The sequence below is a fragment of the Salvelinus alpinus genome, chromosome 24, assembly GCF_045679555.1.
Source record: "Salvelinus alpinus chromosome 24, SLU_Salpinus.1, whole genome shotgun sequence".
NCBI classification, from domain to species: domain Eukaryota; kingdom Metazoa; phylum Chordata; class Actinopteri; order Salmoniformes; family Salmonidae; genus Salvelinus; species Salvelinus alpinus.
Genome location: NC_092109.1, coordinates 30,561,342 through 30,586,664, shown reverse-complemented (window position 1 = coordinate 30,586,664; position 25,323 = coordinate 30,561,342). Strand labels below are relative to the sequence as shown.

At 42.5% G+C, this 25,323-nt stretch overlaps 1 protein-coding gene across 6 annotated transcripts in view; it reads right to left on the bottom strand.

Moving 5' to 3' along the window:
- The window catches only part of LOC139552578 (disks large homolog 4-like), a 139,881-nt gene that overhangs the window by 76,372 nt on the left and 38,186 nt on the right, over window positions 1-25,323 (bottom strand). For 2 of the 6 annotated variants that reach the window (XM_071364447.1, XM_071364446.1), the window contains exons 2-3: window positions 4,358-4,519; window positions 840-896 (exon numbers count right to left, since the gene is read on the bottom strand). In XM_071364447.1, the coding sequence (XP_071220548.1) occupies window positions 840-896; window positions 4,358-4,519 (219 nt within the window). Of the gene's footprint in view, window positions 1-839; window positions 897-4,357; window positions 4,520-24,136; window positions 24,554-25,323 lie in introns of those variants that run through there. The other 4 variants (XM_071364443.1, XM_071364445.1, XM_071364444.1 and 1 more) reach the window with 4 other exon arrangements.

The window sequence follows — 25,323 nt, the reverse complement described above, 5'->3', positions numbered from 1 at the left end:
AACCAGTCCAATAGACCAGGCATCCTACCAGTCCAATAGACCAGGCATCCTACCAGTCCAATAGACCAGGCATCCTACCAGTCCAATAGACCAGGCAGCCAACCAGTCCAATAGACCAGGCATCCTACCAGTCCAATAGACCAGGCATCCTACCAGTCCAATAGACCAGGCATCCTACCAGTCCAAAAGACCAGGCATCCGACCAGTCCAATAGACCAGGCAGCCAACCAGTCCAATAGACCAGGCTGCCAACCAGTCCAATAGACCAGGCATCCTACCAGTCCAGACCAGGCTGCCAACCAGTCCAATAGACCAGGCAGCCAACCAGTCCAATAGACCAGGCTGCCAACCAGTCCAATAGACCAGGCATCCTACCAGTCCAGACCAGGCTGCCAAAGCTTTTCGCAACAAAATAAATACATCTAGGAGCTTATTACACATTTTCACCGTGTTCCAAAACAGAGTCCAGCTTCACACATAAAAATACACAGACATTAGCCAGTAACAAGTGAATAGTGCAGAAGATGAAACCCCACTCTGTAACAACAACAATTCTGCAATGTGAGAATGACCAGTCCAGATGCTGATAACTACTGTGTGAGCATGACCACTATGACCACATCACAGATGACCTTATACTTTTGAAAGAACATCTACAGAATGTATGATGCAACAGAACTGTGATGATACAGTACAACCAAGTTTTACATGTGACATCACTGCAGGACTGGTAATGATGTCACAACGGGGGATACATAATGATGTAAGAAAGCCACAGGGGTGATGGTGATTACAACAACAGCTCTGCTCTGAGCAGCAGGGGAGCTCTGTGCTCTTACCAGTGTGGAAACAGCAGAGGTGTACATAGGAGTGTGGCCTGATGACATCAACACCGGCTGCAAAACAACAGAGATGGTAAAGGGGAGAGGGTAACTGGAGTGGAGGAGATAAGAGGATAGGTAACTACTGGGGAGGTAGTAAGAAACAAGGAATGGGGTGCACAGAGAAGAAGGGGTAATAGTATGGCAAAGAAAATTTGAATTAAATAGTATAATCTGGTGTGTTATAATCTGGTGTTGTGTTATAATCTGGCGTTGTGTTATAATCTGGTGTTGTGTTATAATCTGGTGTTGTGTTATAATCTGGCGTTGTGTCATAATCTGCCGTTGTGTCATAATCTGCCGTTGTGTCATAATCTGCCGTTGTGTCATAATCTGCCGTTGTGTCATAATCTGCCGTTGTGTCATAATCTGCCGTTGTGTTATAATCCAGTTTTGAGTTAAAAAAGAAGAGCAGGGTAATACACTGACAGGTTATATTGCAGAGTGCTAAGCAAGTAGTCATACAGAGAGGTACAAATACCAGAGGAGGAGGAGGAGGAAGAAGAGGAAGAAGAAGAAAAAGAAGAAGAAGAAGAAGAAGAAAAAGAAGAGTGAAGTAAGTAAACAAAATAAGGATTATCCAACTATTCAACTGAAATAGAAGGTAGTTAGCATTGTTTGTTCAATCAGGGTTAGGAAAGAGAAGGAAAGCCTGAGGATGAGTGTTAGGTAAGAGAGGGAAAGCCAGAGGATGAGTGTTAGGTAAGAGAAGGAAAGCCTGAGGATGAGTGTTAGGTAAGAGAGGGAAAGCCAGAGGATGAGTGTTAGGAAAGAGAAGGAAAGCCTGAGGATGAGACAAGAAACAAAAGTGGGGACATGGAACTAGACATGGAACTAGAAATGGAACTAGACATGGAACTAGAAGTGGAACTAGACATGGAACTAGACATGGAACTAGACATGGAACTAGACGTGGAACTAGACGTGGAACTAGACGTGGAACTAGAAGTGGAACTAGAAATGGAACTAGACATGGAACTAGAAATGGAACTAGACATGGAACTAGACATGGAACTAGACATGGAACTAGACATGGAACTAGAAGTGGAACTAGACATGGAACTAGACATGGAACTAGACATGGAACTAGACATGGAACTAGACATGGAACTAGACATGGAACTAGACATGGAACTAGACATGGAACTAGACATGGAACTAGACATGGAACTAGACATGGAACTAGAAATGGAACTAGAAGTGGAACTAGACATGGAACTAGAAATGGAACTAGACATGGAACTAGACATGGAACTAGACATGGAACTAGAAATGGAACTAGAAATGGAACTAGACATGGAACTAGACATGGAACTAGACATGGAACTAGACATGGAACTAGAAATGGAACTAGAAGTGGAACTAGACATGGAACTAGACATGGAACTAGACATGGAACTAGACATGGAACTAGACATGAACTAGACATGGAACTAGAAATGGAACTAGACATGGAACTAGACATGGAACTAGACATGGAACTAGAAATGGAACTAGAAGTGGAACTAGACATGGAACTAGAAATGGAACTAGACATGGAACTAGACATGGAACTAGACATGGAACTAGACATGGAACTAGAAATGGAACTAGACATGGAACTAGAAATGGAACTAGACATCGGAAAAATAATAAAAACACAAAAAACCTGCCGTCACCACCACCATTATTCCTGTCATTGGTTGGAACATTCCATATTATAAGCTGTATAACAGCTTGGTCTCTCCTTGTCCAATCAGCAACTAGGACCAGACCTATCAGCATTACATTAACATTGAGGAACACTAATGATTATTTCACAGAATAAATGCTTTTGATGTCAATAAACAGAACATTTCACATGAAGTGAATCCAGTTTCTCCAGCGCAGAAATTGAGTTGCAGTTCCTCTTAATTAACACACGAGGGGGCAAATACCCTCCGAACTGAGTGACCAGACACACATAAGACCTTTATAATGGATCTAACTCCATCTCAAAGTGGAACCAACAAAGTAGGGAAGTATTCCAAAAATAGGGAGAGACAATGAACATCACACCTGCACTTTGTCATAACATAAGAGATAATGATCAAATGTATCTGTTGTTGTAATTAAGCAATACCATGACCTGAATCAGTGATAATCTAATTTAACCTTCATTTACATTAAAAGAGAGCCAACAGGGAACACTATATCTGTACTTGGGATCAGTGGAACAGATAATCCTGGAGATCAGACCAGACAGTCTCACTGAGGGGCCTTTGATATGAGCAACATGTACAAAGAACTGAAAACATCAAGTTCCCTTAGGTCCTGCTGACACCGCAGTGAGTGTAGGAGGACTTAACTGGGCAGATGATTGGTGATGTGGCATTTTGATCTTTGCATTATGACATCACAGACATGTCCTCAGTGAAGTCATAAGGATCTTTCCTTCAAGAAATGTCATACGATTTAGGATCGTTTTCAGGCTCCTTGACTCTAGACTTCAGGGAAACCACATGGATCAGAACAAGTCCAGGAAAAGGCAGGAGTCATATCATTCAAGTCACAGTACACAAAATAAATCCAATACACAGACTGAGTGATAGAGACACTGACAAACTGTGAATGTTGATTTCAGAGACAAAGACAAATGTGAATGCATTTTTCCCAAGAGGATGCACTGAGAGAGAGAGAGTGTGAAAGGGATATAAATAGATGTAGAGTGATATAAAGAGACAGTTTGTGTGTGGGTGGTACCATGCATGGGTGGATGTATTTGCTTGTGATTGTTGTGTGTCCTTCTTTAAAGGGGGAGATATACTGTAAGTGGGTGCAGTGATTAATGAGTGTGTGTCCTACCTGACAGAGGTATGTAACATACGTGAGTTTGTCCTACCTGACAGAGGTATGTCACATACGTGAGTTTGTCCTACCTGACAGAGGTTTGTAACATATGTGAGTTTGTGCTACCTGACAGAGGTTTGTAACATATGTGAGTTTGTCCTACCTGACAGAGGTATGTCACATACGTGAGTTTGTCCTACCTGACAGAGGTTTGTAACATATGTGAGTTTGTCCTACCTGACAGAGGTTTGTAACCTACGTGAGTTTGTCCTACCTGACAGAGGTATGTCACATACGTGAGTTTGTCCTATCTGACAGAGGTTTGTAACCTACGTGAGTTTGTCCTACCTGACAGAGGTTTGTAACATACGTGAGTTTGTCCTAGCTGACAGAGGTATGTCACATACGTGAGTTTGTCCTACCTGACAGAGGTATGTCACATACGTGAGCATGTCCTACCTTGATGTGTAGTGATAGCGCGTGTGTCCTACCTTGATGAGGGTGATGTACAGTATGTGCGTGGCGTGTAGTGATAGCGCGTGTGTCCTACCTTGATGAGGGTGATGTACAGTATGTGCGTGGCGTGTAGTGATAGCGCGTGTGTCCTACCTTGATGAGGGTGATGTACAGTATGTGCGTGGCGTGTAGTGATAGCGCGTGTGTCCTACCTTGATAGGGGAGATGTGTGTGTGCGGCGTGTAGCCATGCATTGCCTCCATGGCGGCGAGGTTCTTATCGCTCATGTGAAGCATCTCAGCACTTTTCCCTTGACCCAAATGGGCTGGACTGTGCTCCAAGGGGGGTGTCTCCTCATCCTGGTACCGGTACTTCTACAGAGAGAGAGAGAGAGAAGTAGAGAAAGAGAGAGACGTGGGGGAGGAGGAGAGGGATGAGAGAAGGGGTGGTTAATGCTATTCGACATTACATATCAGGGGTTAACAATAGTGATGGGGGATCAAATTGATACAGTTACATATCAAGATATTATGTTTAACAATATATCCTATTGTTTTGACAATATTATTTTTGTGCTAGTTAGCTGTACCTGCACCAGCTAGCTTGTTCTCCGAATTCTTTTTAAATAGGGAGACAATTTGTTTTCAGCACTTTGATTTCCATTACTGAACAAAACTAGTTTTCTTCATAGCTCTCTCTTGTCCCTCTTCAGCAGACATATGGGGGGCAATATGTTTGGAACATTGAATTGCAATAAAATCACAGTATCAAATCACAATACATCTATACTGAACAAAAATATAAAAACGCAACATGTAAAGTGCCGGGCCCATGTTTCATGAGATGAAATAAAAGATCCCAGAAATGTTCCATGCGCACAAAAAGCGTATTTCTCTAAAATGTTGTGCACAAATTTGTTTACATCCCTGTTAGTGAGCATTTCTCTTTTGTCAAGATAATCCATCCACCTGGCAAGTGGGGCATATCAAGAAGCTGATTAAACACCATGATCATTACACAAGTGCACCTTGTGCTGGGGACAATGAAAGGCTACTCTAAAATGTGCAGTTTTTCACACAACGGCACAGATGTCTCAAGTTTTGAGGGAGCGTGCAATTGGCATGCTGACTGCAGGAATGTCCATCAGAGCTGTTGCCAGAGAATGTAATGTTCATTTCTCTACGTGGTTTTGGAGATACTGAGTGGTTTTAGAGATAACTGAGTGGTTTTAGAGATAACTGAGTGGTTTTAGAGATACTGAGTGGTTTTAGAGATAACTGAGTGGTTTTAGAGATAACTGAGTGGTTTTAGAGATAACTGAGTGGTTTTAGAGATAACTGAGTGGTTTTAGAGATACTGAGTGGTTTTAGAGATACTGAGTGAAACTGAGTGGTTTTGGAGATACTGAGTAGTTTTAGAGATACTGAGTGAAACTGAGTGGTTTTGGAGATACTGAGTAGTTTTAGAGATACTGAGTGGTTTTAGAGATACTGAGTGGTTTTAGAGATACTGAGTGGTTTTAGAGATACTGAGTGGTTTTGTTACGTGAACTGTAACTGTATATTTTTGTTCAGTATTTAATTGTGAGAATGGAAATGCATATTGTACCGGCATCTAAGTATAGTGATAACATTGTATTGTGAGGTCCCTGGCAATTCCCAGCCCTAGTTAACCTTTTCTCAATAGGGGGGCGCCATTTCGACTTTGTAAAAATTCGTTCCCAAATTAAACTGCCTGGTACTCAATTCTTGCTCGTACAATATGCATATTATTATTACTATTGGATAGAAAACACTCTCTAGTTTCTAAAACCGTTTGAATTATATCTGTGAGTAAAACAGAACTGTTTTTGCAGCAAACTTCCTGCAAGGAAGTGAGAAATCTGAAATCGGGGGCTCTGTTACAGGGTCAGTTTATTAATTTGCATGTAATCTATGGGTCTACATCCACTGCATATGCCTTCCCCTAGATGTCAGTAAGCAGTGAGAATTGGAATGGGGTGTCTAGGTAGATCTGAGGCCGAACAAGAGCTCTTGGAACCGGGTGTGCAGTCTTTTCAACATTCGTCATAGCGCGAGACAGACCTCAGGATTGCGTTCTGAAAAGCTGTTGTTATAGGCGTTAGATATATCCGGCTCTGATTTTATTCGATATACGTGTTAAAAACATCATAATATAGTTATTTTAAACCCGAGTTATATCAGTTTATATCAGTATATTGCGATTTTCGGTATTTTCTTTGTGCTGCGTTCTGGGGATTTGGACACGTCTGCGCCACATGGCTAATGTTTGCTGCTAATTCCAAAGTTGAAGACGACAATCTACAACCGAGCAACGATTATTCTGGACAAAGGACAACTTGTACAAGATTCTGATGGAAGCTCATCAAATAGTAAGAACTATTTATGATGTTAATTCGTATATGTGTCGAAAATGTTAAACTATTATTCCGACATTAATTTCGGCGCGGTCTCGCTTTAACGCACGCTGTATGTCGTAGTAACGGTAATTTAAAAAAATCTAACACAGCGGTTGCATTAAGAACTAATGTATCTTTAATTTGCTGTCCAACCTGTATTTTTTAGTCAAGTTTATGATTAGTTATTGATTAGATTAGGTGCCTCTCCAAAGATTTCTCCCGACATTTTGTTTGCAGTTTGGCTACTATTCTCATTGTATAACCACGATTTGTGCCGCTAAATATGCACATTTTCGAACAAACCATATATGTATTGTGTAATATGATGTTACAGGACTGTCATCTGATGGAGTTTGAGAAGGTTAGTGAAAAAATTAATATCTTTTGCTGGTTTATTCGCTATCGCTAACGTTATGTTGAATGAATGGGGCTGTGTGGTAGGCTATTGTAGTAAGCTAATATAATGCTATATTGTGTTTTCGCTGTAAAACACTTAAAAAATCTGAAATATTGGCTGGATTCACAAGATGTTTGTCTTTCATTTGCTGTACACTGTGTATTTTTCATAAATGTTTTATGATGAGTATTTAGGTAATTCACGTTGGTCTCTGTAGTTATTCTAGCTGCTTTGGTGAGATTTTGTGATGGTGGCTGCAATGTAAAACTATGATTTATACCTGAAATATGCACATTTTTCGAACAAAACATATGCTATACAATAAATATGTTATCAGACTGTCATCTGATGAAGTTGTTTCTTGGTTAGTGACTATTTATATCTTTATTTGGTCGAATTTGTGATAGCTACCTATGCAGTAAAACAATGGTGGGGAAAAAAAGTTGGGTCTTTTGCTATCGTGGTTAGCTAATAGAAATACATATTGTGTCTTCCCTGTAAAACATTTTAAAAATCAGAAATGATGGCTGGATTCACAAGATGTGTATCTTTCATCTGGTGTCTTGGACTTGTGATTTCATGATATTTAGATGCTAGTATTTACTTGTGGCGCTATGCTAGTCAGCTTTTTTACTGATGAGGGTGCTCCCGGATCCGGGATGAGTACCAAGTAAAAGTTAACAACAGTTATCATTTCAACACAGACACTGTGCCTGTGTGCAAAACAGAGCCTACATCTCAGCTAAATGTAGCTCATAAATGTCAACTTTCCATGCTTCTGTGGTTGTTACACTTTTAATGCACCAACCAAGAAATGGCAAGAGTTTTTCACTCAATCCCCTAAAGGAGGCAGTGTGGCTCCAATGTGCTTCCATTTATGCACAAAATTTATGCAGCTGTAGTGCATCTGAGAGCTGTTTTTGGACAGAAAATGGGGCCCTAAATGAGTCCACTGTGAAGTAAGTCTAAGACCATTATCCTCCACCACCAAATGGAGCAACACCACGGCAGCCCAGCAAGCTAACACTCTGTTACTAACCAATAACCATAGCTACCACCCTACTGATATCCAACACCTGGGCAACCTTCCAACAGCTAACCCACTGTGCTAGCCACACAATGTGGCCTACAGTCAGGTAATGAACGACACAGAAAGCTAAAATGTGCATGTAGTGTTTTAACACCAAGACATTAGAAGAAGGCCCCGCATCATACAGCCAATCTGCTGGAGCGACCTTAGAGGTTATTGTTCATGTCTGTGTAACCAGTTCATAGCTAACCCCTGGCTAGCCTGTCCCCTGGCTGTGTACACTACACTCTGCAGTACTGCAGTCTGACAAGCCTCTGCCCATCCTTAGAGCCTAGAAGATTCTAGGGGTTGACTGAGTGTCGCCTGCCTGCCTGGTGGCCTGAGACTGAGTGTGGCATTCAGATTGGTGTCACGGTGCTACCATCCCCCCTCCTCTCTTTGGCGGCAGACAGACGGGTCGGCGAGGGAGGTGCAGCACTAAGGAGGGACTGGTCTCAGATCAGCTGCCTAGCAACCAGAGCAGTGTAGGGGGCAGTCAGCACTGCTGCTGGATCACATTACACTGAGAGAGCAAGACCCCTACACACACACACACACAGAGAGAGGGGGAGAGAGAGAGGGGGAGAGAAAGGGAGAGATTGGAAGAGGTAGAGAGATGGGTGAAGGGATGAGCGAGGAAAGGGTTGAGAAATGTAAAAGAATAAATGGGAGAGAGAGGGGGAGGGGGTTTTAGAGAGGGAAGTGGAGAAATGGGAGAGAGGGGGGAGGGGGTTTGAGAGAGGGAAGTGGAGAAATGAGAAAGAGAGGGGGGAGGGGGCTTGAGAGGGAAGAGGATAAATGGGAGAGAGGGGGGGGGGGGGTTGAGAGAAGGAAGAGGAGAAATGGGAAAAAGATGGGGGAGGGGGTTTGAGAAATGGAAGAGGAGAAATGGGAAAAAGATGGGGGAGGGGGTTTGAGAGATGGAAGTGGAGAAATGGGAAAAAGATGGGGGAGGGGGTTTGAGAGATGGAAGTGGAGAAATGGGAAAAAGATGGGGGAGGGGGTTTGAGAGAGGGAAGAGGAGAACTGGGAAAAAGATGGGGGAGGGGGTTTGAGAGATGGAAGAGGAGAACTGGGAGAGTCAGCATAGAGGAAAAGATAGCAAGGAGGAGGAGACAACAAGGAGGAGGACATAACAAGGAGGAGGAGAGAGCAAGGTGGAGGAGACAAAAAGGAGGAGAGAGCAAGGAGGAGGAGAGAGCAAGGAGGAGGAGAGAGCAAGGAAGAGGAGACAACAAGGAGGAGGAGATAAAAAGGAGGAGGAGGAGAGCAAGGAGGAGGAGAGCAAGGAGGAGGAGATAACAAGGAGGAGGAGGAGAGCAAGGAGGAGGAGATAACAAGGAGGAGGAGAGAGAAAGGAGGAGGAGAGAGAAAGGAGGAGGAGAGAGAAAGGAGGAGGAGATTTATTTATTTTTTATTTCACCTTTATTTAACCAGGTAAGCTAGTTGAGAACAAGTTCTCATTTACAACTGCGACCTGGCCAAGATAAAGCAAAGTAGTACAACAGAAACAACAACACAGAGTTACAAATGGAATAAACAAGCGTAGAGTAAATAACACAATAGAAAAAAAGAAAGTCTACATACAGTGTGTGCAAATGGCGTGAGGAGGTAGGCAATAAATAGGCCATAGTAGTGAAGTTATTACAATTTAGCATATTAACACTGGAGTGATAAATGAGCAGATGATGATGTGCAAGTAGAGATACTGGTGTGCAAAAGTGCAGAAAAGTAAATAAAAACAATATGGAGGAGATAACGAGGAGGAGAATGCAAGGAGGAGGAGATAACAAGGAGGAGGAGAGTGCAAGGAGGAGGAGAGTGCAAGGAGGAGGAGATAACAAGGAGGAGGAGTGAGAAAGGAGGATGAGGAGAGCAAAGAGGAGGAGATAACAATGAGGAGGAGACAAAAAGGAGGAGGAGAGATAAAGGAGGAGGAGAGAGAAAGGAGGAGGAGAGAGAAAGGAGGAGGAGAGAGAAAGGAGGAGAGAGCAAGGAGGAGGAGATAACAAGGAGGAGTAGAGAGCAAGGAGGAGGAGATAACAAGGAAGAGGAGAGAGAAAGGAGGAGGAGATAGAAAGGAGGAGGAGAGAGCAAGGAGGAGGAGAGAGAAAGGAGGAGGAGATAACAAGGAGGAGGAGATAACATGGAGGAGGAGAGAGAAAGGAGGAGGAGAGAGCAAGGAGGAGGAGATAACAAGGAGGAGGAGATAACAAGGAGGAGGAGATAACATGGAGGAGGAGAGAGAAAGGAGGAGGAGAGAGCAAGGAGGAGGAGATTTATTTATTTTTTATTTCACCTTTATTTAACCAGGTAAGCTAGTTGAGAACAAGTTCTCATTTACAACTGCGACCTGGCCAAGATAAAGCAAAGTAGTACAACAGAAACAACAACACAGAGTTACAAATGGAATAAACAAGCGTAGAGTAAATAACACAATAGAAAAAAAGAAAGTCTACATACAGTGTGTGCAAATGGCGTGAGGAGGTAGGCAATAAATAGGCCATAGTAGTGAAGTTATTACAATTTAGCATATTAACACTGGAGTGATAAATGAGCAGATGATGATGTGCAAGTAGAGATACTGGTGTGCAAAAGTGCAGAAAAGTAAATAAAAACAATATGGAGGAGATAACGAGGAGGAGAATGCAAGGAGGAGGAGATAACAAGGAGGAGGAGAGTGCAAGGAGGAGGAGAGTGCAAGGAGGAGGAGATAACAAGGAGGAGGAGTGAGAAAGGAGGATGAGGAGAGCAAAGAGGAGGAGATAACAATGAGGAGGAGACAAAAAGGAGGAGGAGAGATAAAGGAGGAGGAGAGAGAAAGGAGGAGGAGAGAGAAAGGAGGAGGAGAGAGAAAGGAGGAGAGAGCAAGGAGGAGGAGATAACAAGGAGGAGTAGAGAGCAAGGAGGAGGAGATAACAAGGAAGAGGAGAGAGAAAGGAGGAGGAGATAGAAAGGAGGAGGAGAGAGCAAGGAGGAGGAGAGAGAAAGGAGGAGGAGATAACAAGGAGGAGGAGATAACATGGAGGAGGAGAGAGAAAGGAGGAGGAGATAACAAGGAGGAGGAGATAACATGGAGGAGGAGAGAGAAAGGAGGAGGAGAGAGCAAGGAGGAGGAGATTTATATATTTTTTATTTCACCTTTATTTAACCAGGTAAGCTAGTTGAGAACAAGTTCTCATTTACAACTGCGACCTGGCCAAGATAAAGCAAAGTAGTACAACAGAAACAACAACACAGAGTTACAAATGGAATAAACAAGCGTACAGTAAATAACACAATAGAAAAAAGAAAGTCTACATACAGTGTGTGCAAATGGCGTGAGGAGGTAGGCAATAAATAGGCCATAGTAGTGAAGTTATTACAATTTAGCAGATTAACACTGGAGTGATAAATGAGCAGATGATGATGTGCAAGTAGAGATACTGGTGTGCAAAAGAGCAGAAAAGTAAATAAAAACAATATGGAGGAGGAGGAGATAACAAGGAGGAGAATGCAAGGAGGAGGAGATAACAAGGAGGAGGAGAGTGCAAGGAGGAGGAGAGTGCAAGGAGGAGGAGATAACAAGGAGGAGTGTGCAAGGAGGAGGAGAGTGCAAGGAGGAGGAGATAACAAGGAGGAGGAGTGTGCAAGGAGGAGGAGAGTGCAAGGAGGAGGAGAGAGCAAGGAGGAGGAGAGAGCAAGGAGGAGGAGATAACAAGGAGGAGGAGATAACATGGAGGAGGAGAGTGCAAGGAGGAGGAGAGTGCAAGGAGGAGGAGAGTGCAAGGAGGAGGAGATAACAAGGAGGAGTGAGAAAGGAGGATGAGGAGAGCAAAGAGGAGGAGATAACAAGGTGGATGAGATAACAAGGAGAAGGAAAGAGCAAGGAGGAGGAGTGAGGTAATGTGGTACAAGACTCCTCCAACAACAGATGAACAAACAGAGAGAAATTCTGGGGGTAAAAATGTTTGAAAACATAATTTTTAATGAGAGGAATGTAGGCAGGCAAGAAAATAGATTTGATGCTGATCAAATGAAAGCTGTGGTAGGAGTGTATTTTGGATGTGATCATGTACATGTATGTCACAGTAACATGCACTGCTAATTAGATTTCATGTAATTGCATAGAAATTAATGCTTAATCTTAACTTCAGATAATGGAAGATAATTCAATCAATGAAATCGCTCATGTGTGGTCTTAAGGGACAGTCCATCCAGAACAGCAGTTGGGACGGCAGAGATAGCCTACACACGACACAGCAACTCTCAATTCAATCACTACCAGTCATCTCCACAAAGGGAATACACAGACAATACATCAAGGCAAATAAAATGTTTGGAATTATTTGGGGTTATTAAGAGAATGTGAACCAGATAGTAATGTTATTAAATATGTTCTACTGTATGTCCCTTTACACCAGTCCAGGGCTTCACTCCATTTGGTCGAATGACCTTTTGGCATCTGTAGTTTCAGTCATCCTGGCCGAGATTCAACTCAGCAAGTCTACTAAGTAATGGAATGGGGCTTGTGCTAGAGCAACACCAAGCCAGCCAGCAGGGAGGGTGGAACAGGCCAGGGAGAGAGCGTTGGAGAGAAGAGAGGAAAGAAGAGAGATAGTGTAGAGAGGATACTGAATTGACAATCATAAAATACACCAGCCATTCCCGGCTCCAGTAAATGATGGTAGCAGATACAGGTAGATACTGTAGATAAGAGGCTCACTACTGAATCCAACAGAAAATAGTAAAAGCAGCAGCATCGACAGGTCAGATTCATCTGGGGGAAAGTGTGCTAGCGAAGCTACTAAGCCAGCTAGCTGTCTGAAGTTCAGCACCCCTGGAACACAACTCTCTGAATAAACTGAGCACTAACAAGAGAACACTCATTAACAGTTATACAGAGAACAGAGAACTACAATATCTCACTCATATGATTCATGGAGATCTGAGTCTTTGTGGAGGCAGGCATGGGGAGGGGTATTATAGGGTTATTGGTTGCGTGATTGGTTGGTTGGCAGTGAGCGACAGCCGGTTCTTGGGTTCCTGTGAAAAATAGCCTAGTGACCTGGGTAGTGTTCCAGTAAAGATCTCATGAGTGAATTCAGTGTTCCAGTAAAGATCTCATGAGTGAATTCAGTGTTCCAGTAAAGATCGCATGAGTGAATTCAGTGTTCCAGTAAAGTGCTCATGAGTGAATTCAGTGTTCCAGTAAAGATCGCATGAGTGAATTCAGTGTTCCAGTAAAGATCTCATGAGTGAATTCAGTGTTCCAGTAAAGATCTCATGAGTGAATTCAGTGTTCCAGTAAAGATCTCATGAGTGAATTCAGTGTTCCAGTAAAGATCTCATGAGTGAATTCAGTGTTCCAGTAAAGATCTCATGAGTGAATTCAGTGTTCCAGTAAAGATCTCATGAGTGAATTCAGTGTTCCAGTAAAGTGCTCATGAGTGAATTCCCTGGGTGTGCTAAGCATTGATCTCCACGTTAGGTGGAATCACCATAGATCCCCTAGTTTTTAATAATTTATAACTGGGATAGTTAGTCTCCACTTACTTTGATAGTACGCCTCAACTTAACTGGCCTTCTCCACGACCACCCCAATCTCTGAACTAGAGCAGCATCTAAAGCCACACTAAACACACAACTTGACATTTTTGATGATGGCTCTAGGAATAACAAACATCTCTTACATTCAAATATTTACAGTACCAATAAGAGCAGCAAAGCGCACAACAGTACTTCACTTCCTCAATCAATCTCTTCCACATGAAAACCAGAGTTTTCAATGACAGTGGAGTGAATAGCAATATTATGACAGCCCACAAGTTGTGAGGTGAATATGCGTAATTGAGGTTAATACAGGTCATCATCACCATGGAGATCACCTTGGGAGTTAATCAGTATAGAGGACTTGTCTTATTGTAAGATAATAACACATAGTGGAACAATAGTCTAGTCCACTAGTACCCAGGAATTAGTCAGGAAATGGACCTCCTCAGTCCTCATAATGGTCCCAGGCACAGTTATTTCCAGTCTGTAAAACTGGAGGAACAGGGGAAGGATCACAGGCCAAGGGATCTATATATACATCATGCTGGCGCCACGTTTGGGTCAACTGTCTCTCCTTTAGATCAAAGATTGTCTGTCCATGAGTAAATGCATATCAGTATTTCCATTTTGATTTTCAATACACTTCAAAATATTGGTACACTCCAACACTACTGCTCCTCAGATTTGGGACACTGATGGAATTGAGACACTGATCTCTTACTCTCATTTTTCTTTCTTGTTCTCTCTCGCTCTATCTGGGATTTGGAGTGGAGTCTGTTTGAGTGTGTGTGTGAAGCTGTGGTGCAGGATGGTGTTAAGAGAGGGAGGGAACTAGTATCTGGTGCCGAAGGGAGAGGAGAGGATGAGAAGTGGAGGTGCTGCCTGGGTCTCACAAGGATCTGAATATGTTAGATACCACAGAGACCCACGTACACACAGAGCACTGTCGCCAGACCAAGGAGGGAGTCCTAGGCACCTTGTTAATGGACACAGCATGGCCATTTGGCAGAGCCAGAGAAGAAACGGTTAGCTAGATACAGCTAAGAGACTGGGAGGAAAACAGGATGAAGACCCATTCCATGCCATGTGGAAGGAGAAACAGAGCAAGCTGTCAGGCCAGAAACCCCTGAAAATGGGAGGGGCGAAAGAGAGGATGAAGTGGATGGGTGAGTGAGTGAGTGAGGGAATCAAATCAACAGATAAGGCCAGGTGATGACACCAGTCTTATAAGTGTCTTTGAAAGCATGATATACTTAGGCTGTGGTTGTCCCAATTGGAAACACACATACTGTACCTAGCCCATCACTGGGTGACAAATCCACAGGTTCTACAGAACTCAGTTCTTAAAGGGAAATTTCACCACTGCTCTTTCACTGTATATGTCTATTATTATGTTATGAACATATAATACGTGTCACACAAATTGTACATTTCCTCACTACACACAAATGCGACCGTTTCTGCATCTCACCGGTAGAAATGAGACATTTACACTTCCTGGTTGTAAGCAAACCACAATATCCAGAATTCCTTGCGATTTCAGCATGTAGTACCGCTCCTGTCGAGGTGGACCCAGTTGAGAATGGGTGTCAACAGGTAGCTAACGCTACTCACTGGACCAGCCACTCGTTCATAGAACATCAGCTTGTGAATAACTATTTATTTGTGTGGTGCTCAACGTGGATGTGCAAACTAAAAGCAAGCACAGGCTGCTGGGGTATCATTTCATTGGTTACCTTACTAAGTCAAGCAGCGGTAACATAGCTAGTTAACTAGGTAGAGAATTACATTTGTTTATCTAAACCAAATCTTGCTAGCTTTCATAATACGCTGGCTAGACATTCCAAAGCAAATCAATGTAATTAGCCAGCTGCTTTCTGGTGATGTGATTTGTAACTTTGCAAGCTAACGTTAGCTACTTTAGGTTACATTAGCTACAGCCTACCGGGCTGTATCTAACCGCTAGCTAGCTCTTGAAAACCCTTCTAGGTTTTTCAGCAGTTACATTCACCCACATTTGGCTTTATGTGAACTACAATTCCTATGCTGTGTTTGATTATTGAAAAGTCAATAATCAAAATGTTTTTCAAAACATATGCGGATATGCCCCATATCTCTCATATCAGCGAGAAATAATATTTCAAAAAATATACATACACTTACTGTAGCAGTTTTGCACAGATCCACAAGCTGTGTGTTCCTCCAGTTGAACTACACTTCCTCTCCACTTACGTTTACACACAGGTGTTCAGAGCACGATAGATAGCTAATTAGCACAGGTATCTGGCTATGTCTTCGTCGCTCTTCTGTACACAAGCGATGTAGCATGGCCATGTGGGAACACATCCTATAAAGGTGTGTAGTAATTTAACCTTTTGTTTTTTTGAAAATGATGTATTGGTAATATGAAAGATACGTTCCTTATGTTTACAAAAATGTACCACAAGCGATGCGTGTTTAGAGGCTCTTAACAAAACTCCCCCGGTCAGAAGATTCTATCGTTAATAGGCGCTAAAGCAGTTAGTGTATATGAATGGGGTTAGCTAGCCATCTAACTACCACAGAGACTGACGTGACTGGCCTATGTGTTCCATTTACAGATTCTGATCCCATCAACATCTGTAGCGGCATCAACATCAAGCTCGGCACCAATAACTAATGTAAGTCACCTTACCTAAATCTTTCCATGACTCCATTATGAGAAAATAAATATACTGGAGCTAGGCATTAACATGGTCTGTCTTGTTTTCATAGTTGGTGTGTTTATCAGTAGGCTACTTTTCTCTGTATTATGGAGGCTTAGCTGATTCTTTATGCAAAGCTTGAAGTCTAAATTGGAGAAAAAGAAGAGTTATTAGTAAGGAGGGGATGGTTTGTGTGTCTGACTGGTGTCTGTTGAGGGTGGGTGTTGTGTGTCAAGGTCAGTATGCATGATCTATTGACACGAGGAGAATGGCTGGATATACAGTAGTACCTTGTTTGAGTGTGTATTGATGGGGACAAAGTAGCAAAATGTTGTCTAATCACTGATTAGTGTACAGTATGTACTACAGACTAATCCTACTGATTATGATGATGATGATGAAGATGACCTTGACACCAGCTTCAGTAATACAGATCCCGTAGACCCATTGGATGAAAGCTTTCAGCCTGGAATAAGCTGAAGCTCAACATCATCTGACTGGGAAGAGGAAAAGACTGCACGGGGCTGGCAAGAGCCAAAGTGTCTAGTCTACGAGTCCCAGGGCATGGAGCTCATGAAGTTCTGCCAGACCAGCTGCCATTGCCCAACACAAGGTTCACCAGCTGAAGAACATTCAGGACTCTGCCTGGAACATTCAGCCAACACAACATCCATATTCAGTTAGACGGATGTTGTAGTATAATATACACTGAACAAAAATATAAAAACAACATGCAACAATTTCAAAGATTTTACTGAGTTACAGTTCATATAAGGAAATCAGTCAATTGAAGTAATTTCATTAGGCCCTCATCTATGGATTTCACATGACTGGGAATACAGATGTGCATCTGCTGGTCACAGATACTTAAAATATATTAAGGTAGTGGTGTGGATCAAAAACACAGTCAGTACCTGGTGTAACCACCATTTGCCTCACATAGAGTTGATCAGGCTGTTGATTGTGGCCTGTGGAATGTTGTCCCACTCCTCTTCAATGGCTGTCCGAAGTTGCTGGATATTGACGGGAACTGGAACACGCTGTCGTACACGTTGATCCAGTGCATCCCAAACATGCTCAATGGGTGACATGTCTGTTGAGTATGCAGGTCATGGAAGAATTGGGACATTTTCAGTTTCCAGCAATTGTGTACAGATCCTTGCGACATGGGGCTCTGCATTATCATGCTGAAACATGATGTGATGGCAGCAGATGAATGGCACGACAATGGGCCTCAGGCTCTCGTCACGGCATCTCTGCATTCAAATTGCCATCGATAAATTGCAATTGTGTTCATTGTCTGTAGCTTATGCATGCCCATACCATAACCCCACCACCACCATGGGGTACGTTGACACTAGGAAAACGCTCCCTCACACAACACCATACACCATCTGCCACAGTTGAAACTGGGATTAATCCATGAAGAGCACACTTCTCCAGCGTGCCAGTGGCCATCCAAGGTGAGCATTTGCCCACTGAATTCGGTTAAGACGCCGAACTGCAGTAAGGTCAAGACCCTGGTGAGGATGACGAGCATGCAGATGAGCTTCCCTGAGACGGTTTGTCCAGAAATCCTTTGGTTGTGCAAACCCACAGTTTCATCAGCTGTCCAGTAGGCTGGTCTCAGATGATTCCGCAGGTGAAAAAGCCGGATGTTGAGGTCCTGGGTTTGCGTGGTTACACGTGGTCTGCGGTTGTGAGGCCGGTTGGACGTAGTGCCAAATTCTCTAAAACGATGTTGGAGGCGGCATATGGTAGAGAAATTAACATTCATTCTCTGGCAACAGCTCTGGCGGACATTCCTGCAGTCAGTATGCCAATTGCACGCTCCCTCAACTTGAGACATCTCTGGCATTGGGTTGTGTGTCAAAACTGCACACTTTAGAGTGGCCTTTTATTTCCCCCAGCACAAGGTGCACTTATGTAATGATCATGCTGTTTAATCAACTTCTTGATATGCCACACCTATCAGGTGGTTGGATTGTCTTGTAAAAGGATAACCGATCACTAACAGGGATGTAAACAAATTTGTGCACAAAAGTTGAGGGAATTAAGCTTTTTGTGCAAATGGAACATTTCTGGGATCTTTTATTTCAGCTCATGAAACATGGGCCCAGCACTTTACATGTAGCGTTTATATTTCTGTTAAGTATAGAATACCTAGTATGCTCACAACTGCATTGTAGTATAGATATTGCTAGCTCTTGTACATAAGTATATAATGGAGTTTGATGTTTTATATAACATTATTTACAAGTGTACTGACAAGTGACTAAACGATTCAGCTGCATCAAAAATCAATAAAGTTTTGACTTCTGCTAAAACAAATGATGCAGGGAGTTGGTGTATCATTTCAACTTTCATTTGATGGCAAGTAAACATGCTTCAATAAAACAGTACATTAGTCTGTCAGTGTACCAAATAAGAAGACATGGATTGTATTCAAGACAAAGTGTATTTGCTCTAAAGACCAAGGTAAGTTTACACAGCAGTAAGCAGGAACAGTTAAGTCAATGTGTGACGCCCTGACCTTAGAGAGCCTTTTTATTTCTCTATTTGGTTAGGTCGGGGTGTGATTTGGGTGGGCATTCTAGTTTTTCTATTTCTTTGTTGGCCGGGTATGGTTCCCAATCAGAGGCAGCTGTCTATCGTTGTCTCTGATTGGGGATCATACTTAGACAGCTTTTTTTCCACCTTTAGTTTGTGGGATCTTGTTTTTGTGTAGTGCCTGTGAGCACTCCAGTCGTTACGTCTCGTTTGCTGTTTATTGTTTTTGTTGGTGAGTTTCATTTAAATAAACATGTGGAACTCAATGCACGCTGCGCCTTGGTCCGCTTATTTCAACGAACGTGACACAATGTATGACATATACAGAACAAAAATATAAATGCAACATGTAACGTGTTGGTTCCATGAGATGAATAAAAGATACCAGAAATGTTCCATACACACAAAAAGCTTATTTCTCTCAAATTTTGTGTAGAAATTTGTTTTCATCCCTGTTAGTGAGGAGTATTTCTGTAATAAATCCCTTTTGTAGGGAAAACTCATTCTGATTGGCTGGGCCTGGCTCCCCAGTGGGTGGGCTTGGCTCCCAAGTGGGTAGACCTATGCCCTCCCAGGCCCACCCATGGCTGTGCCCCTGCCCAGTCACATGAAATTCATAAAATCCATAAATAAATTGACTGATTTCCTTCTATGACCTCAGTAAAATCTTTACAATTGTTGCATTTTGCATTTATATTTTTGTTCAGTAAAGTGCCTTTGGAAAGTTTTTAGACCCCTTGACTTTTTCCACATTTTGTTATGTTACAGCCTTACTCTAAAATTGATAAAATAGTTTTTTCCCCCTCGTCAATCTACACACGATAGCCTATAATGACAAAGCAATTTATTTTTTATTTTTATTTATTCAAACAAAAAAACGGAAATATCACATTTACAGAAGTATTCAGACCCTTTACTCAGTACTTTGTTGAAGCACCTTTGGCAGTGATTACAGCCTAGAGTCTTCTTGGGTATCACGCTACAAGCTTGGCACACCTGTATTTGGGGAGTTTCTTCCAATATTCTCTGCAGATCCTCTCAAGCTCTGTCAGGTTGGATGGGGAGCGTCGCTGCACAGCTATTTTCAGGTCTCTCCAGAGATGTTCGATTGGTTCCGGGCTCTGGCTGGGCCACTCAAGGGCATTCAGAGACTTGTCCCCAAGCCACTTCTGCGTTGTCTTGGATGTGTGCTCAGGGTCGTTGTCCTGTTGGAAGGTGAACCTTCACCCCAATCTCAGGTCATGAGCGCTTTGGATCAGGTTTTCATCAAGGATCTCTCTGTACTTTTCTCCGTTCATCTTTCTCTCGATCCTAACTAGTCTCCCAGTCCCTGTCGCTTCCACCACCACGCTTCAACGTAGGGATGGTGCCAGGTTTCCACCAGACGTTCAGGCCAAAGAGGTTCATCTTGGTTTCATCAGACCAGAGATTCTTGTTTCTCATGGTCTGAGAGTCCTTTAGTGCCTTTTGGCAAACTCCAAGTGGGCTGTCATATGCCTTTTACTGATGGCTTCCGTCTGGCCACTCTACCATAAAGGCCTGATTGGTGGAGTGCTGCAGAGATGGTTGTCCTTCTGGAAGGTTCTCCCATCTCCACAGAGGAACTCTGGAGCTCTGTCAGTGACCATCGGGTTCTTGGTCACATCCCTGACCAAGGCCCTTCTCGCCCGATTGCTCAGTTCGGCCGGGTGGCCAGCTCTATGAAGAGTCTTGGTGGTTCCAAACTGATACGAACATTGTTGAGACAATTCCAATGGCTCTATTGAACAAGGACAACCATGTCTACTCGCTGCTAGCATGACCGTGCAATTGGCGAAACACAAAGGCCACCATAATTTTTACAACGCATAACTCCATGATTTTCTGGATCAGACAGCAGGCTCAATCAACCAATGACGTCATTGGTTGAACTCTCCCGCCTCGAAAATTCAAAAATACCGTTATGTTGTATAATTATATCTGAAACACCTCTCAATAATCATAATTGTGTAGGGAGACTGGGAAAACACCCCAAATAGTGACAGGCAGTGAAGTTTTCCTTTGAACTGTTCAATGATCTCATTCCAAAATACCTTTTGCCTACCAAGGCTGATGGCATTGATACAGTCAAGATAGACACCTTCTAGTCTCCATGACAGTAGTCTCCATGACAGTTGTCTCGCATTGTCATACCTTCAAAATCATGTCATTGTCATGCCTCCCTTGGAAGCCTCCCGTTTTAGGGAAGCCTGGTTCTCGACGAGGCTACCACGACAGTGATCTAACTTGCAGTGGCACCATTCATTACACTTTTGATTCACAATAGACAGCCCCCGACCAGTTAGTAGCCTTTATGGACTGATATCAGAGTGAACACCCTTACCAATAAACTGGATTAATCCAGAGGTCACAAACAGCTCTCTCTGAATTTAAGGATAAGAAGCTATATTCCAACTAGCACATACATTTCTGAGGACCATATGTTTCTTAGAGCTTGATGAGAGTGTGGTTGTCCTATGATTATTTTCCATACAACCTTCCCACAACATTTTGGGAATGATACAGGATAGTTGCTTGGCTTTGGAACATTCTCAGCACATTTTAAGGAACTTGACAAAAAAAAATTGGGAATAATATTGGTATTTCATTACTTTAAAGATGCACTATACAGAAATCGCTCCGCCATTTCCTGGTTGCTAAAATTCTAATAGACCGCTTCATTTCAGTTCATGTGACTGTCTGTCTGATCTGTTTCACCTGTCTTTGTGCTTGTCTCCACCCCCCCTCCAGGTGTCGCCCATCTTCCCCATTATCCCCTGTGTATTTATACCTGTGTTCTCTGTTTGTCTGTTGCCAGTTGGTTTTGTTCGTTGAATCTACCAGCTTTTTCTTGTTTTTCCCGGCTTTGACCCTTCTGCCTGCCCTGACCCTGAGCCTGCCTGCTGTCCTGTACCTTTGCCCCACTACTCTGGATTACCGACCTCTGCCTGACCTGAGCCTGCCTGCTGTCCTGTACCTTTGCCCCTGTTGTTGTAATAAATATTGTTACTTCGACACAGTCTGCATCTGGGTCTTACCTTAAACGTGATAGACAAAACAAATAGTCATTGTGTAGAGAATAATTGTTCGATCTAAACCTGTGTGAAATATATTTTCCATCACCAAAAATATTGTATATTCAGCTGCTTGAAGCATGGTGTATAAAACCACGAGTAAAAGATGCAAAAACGAAACTTCAGAATGGGAAGCATAGAAAAAGCACACAAAACAGATCTACTGCTTCTTAGACTTGCTTTCAATGGGAATTAAAGATCTATATCTCACATTTCTATGTGAATTTGATTGAGTCGCCCAAAAACGTACATATTGTAAAGGAACGTTTCCTAAAAGTGGGTTAATTTCAATGTTTGTAATGTTCTAGGAACTTTCTCCAACATGTTTGACACTGAGAGTGTTCGCAAATAATTCAGAGAATGTTAAGAAAAAAGGTTCTGTGGGAATTTAAATACTTTTTATTTGACTTATTTAACCAGGCAAGTCAGTTAAGAACAAATTCTTATTTACAATGATGGCCTACGCCGGCCAAACCCTCTCCTAACACGGATGACGCTGGGCCTATTGTGCGCCGCCCTATGAGAATCGCAATCACGGCCGGTTGTGATACAGCCCGGGATCAAACTCGGGTCTGTAGTGACGCCTCTAGCACTGTGATGCAGTGCCTCAGACCACTGCGCCACTCAGGATCAAAACGTTTCCTCAGCATAACGTTTCCTGTAAATTTCCTCATCCCACTGGGCACAGACGTCAATTTAACGTCTATTCCACGTTGGTTCAATTTCATCAATATGATGTGGAAATTAAGAAAACTTTCCATAAAAGCACAATAAAAATGTTGTAACGTTTAGAGAACGTTCTAAGAATTATTATTTACAAATATATACATTCCGTTCTCAGCATCAACAAAACTCTCTATCCTCTATCTTGTTAAGTGTGTTAAGGTGTGTTGGCCGCACCCACTAATTCGCCACAACAAACCCTTAATGAGGGCTTGTTTCCTTTGAAATGGGGTCTGCTTGAATAGACTAAAATAAACAGCGTTGTATGCATTAAAAACCATGGCATTCTAGCTCCATCCTGGTGGCGGAGAGGACAAACTCCATGGATAGCGAACAGAAGGTTCGAAGCTCACTGATAAAAAAATAAAATAAATAAATGTGTTTGCATGATTAATACCTAAGGAAATTCATTTCCATGTGTCCTATCTGTGCTTGGAGTTCAAAAAAGTGAACCCAAACTAAGCTAGCAGTGTTATTAAAAGTCTTATTGAAACATTCAGTGAAAGTTTTAAGGAAGTTATTAAAAAATCTCAAAATAACCTAGAATTTACGTTTCAGAGCGTTAATAAAACCTACCAGGAAAACGTTCAAAGAAACAGAGTGTTTTACTCTCAGAACCTCCCTGTAGCCTAAAAATAAGTGTTCCTAAACAAGCTAAATGTTCACTTCTGTTCCCAAAATTAAAAAATCAGTTTTACCGGTCAGGAAAGGCATGGCTTCCTCCCACAACCAATTGGAAACCAAAAACATATATTCCCAAATGTACTAGCTGGGATCTATATTGTCTCTTAGTTGGGATGCAAAACAGAAAGCTCATGACCCACAGCTGAATAGTAAAGCAGAACATAATGTTCCTGCTGGTTTACATGCTGACCATTGACTTAAACAGCACAAATGTGAAGTATAAGGTTTATTGTTCATTGATGGTCTTTATAAGATAATCAAATGGTACCATCTCTGTAACATGCATGGATGGCTCAGATATGCTGGTTGATATGTCATGGAAATTGCCTGTGGAAATGGCAGATCTAAATGTCGGCATGCAAAGTCACTTGACCACAGTGTTGATCTGAACACACAGTACTGTATATCAGGCGTGAATAATCCATATGAGTAGGCCTATAAAACCAGGAAACACATATAAGGCGTATCGCCAGCAGAGGCTCACATTTCAAAGCTTCAGATAATCGGGGACTAGATCATTATGTGAAAGTGGAAACACAAAAGTAGCCTAAAAATAAGAGCTGTGAGGTAGTGGGATCATCTTTGGGGAATGATCACAATGCTCAGTCAGCAGTTTCATTGTGTCAACCGAACGGTTTCTTATTTTGAACACATAAGACATACGTGCACACGCACAAATACACACACCAACACACAAGCACGCTCTATTGTATCTCATTCATCTTTTAAGCCATCTGTCTCATCTCATCGCTTTCTCCCAATATACGTGAATTGTGTTGCAATTACAAACTGTTGTAATAGCTTCGCTACAACTGTTACACCAAAACTGCTCTAAGCTTACCTTGCAACCGAACATGAGGGAGAGAGTCCGGTTGCTGCAGATGACCTTACACTGACACATCACCGGTGAGAGGCACTTTAGATTCCTAACAGGCGGAGACATCTGTTCAACACCCATAGACCAGACCATACCCGTCCACCGCCAGATCAGCGATGCTGGAGAGGAGGGAGCGTTGAAGAGCGGTAGTGGGTGCAGGTGACTAGGCTATCCACAGTTGGTAGCCTACCCTGAAACGTGCTAAGCTACTCAACGCTGAAATCCAACGTTCAACTCCAAGCGCTTGTATGAACAGAAATTGTAACTTTCAGTTCAGGAACATTAGTTATGGATTGTAGCCTAGCCTATTAGCTCTAAGGTTTGCTTAGACCCTGGACAGATGTTAAGGTTGAAATGCTGTTGTTCACCTCATGTTCCTTCTATTCAAGTGTTACAAGAATAACCATCATTCATGATTTGCACAAGCTTTCATCCACATCGGTCTCTCTCTCTCTCTCTCTCTCTCTCTCTCTCTCCACCGTAAGGTTTGGATTTCATGCGCAATTATAATTGGAACGTGTAACGTGTAGTAGGCTCTGCATAAGTGAATCAAGACAAAAGCAGTTATGTTATAGGCTCCCATGCGGACATAGGCTATCGATAATCCACGACATTACACAATGATTTTTGGACGGTAGGTTATTTTTATCAAAACATGCAAACATATAATCAATAAACAGTAAATGATTTACTATCATGAGCTGACGTTTCCACATCATAGTCCCCTCACACTGCCTGCGGTTCACGCTCACAACTCCGCAGCGATCATAGAAACCCCATATGGTGTTATAATAGCGCCCCCACATGTACAAATTGAGAAGTGTCTGCTGGGAACTCTCCATGGTCCTGAAATGCGATTATTTTTATTTCACCTTTATTTAACCAGGTAGGCCAGCTGAGAACAAGTTCTCATTTACAACTGCGACCTGGCAGTTGAATAAAGCTTCAGCACAGCAGCGACACACTATTTTCAGCGTGCAAATGCCTGTATATCAGCATGTGTCGGTATGTTTAACACTGAGACCAGTCCTACATCTAAAATAGAAAGTTATGGTCAAACATGCAGAGACACATACTCACACAAGGCCATCCAAAGTCTATGTATGGTTTATGACAAAGCGTCCATATTCCATCCTCTCTCGAAGAACATA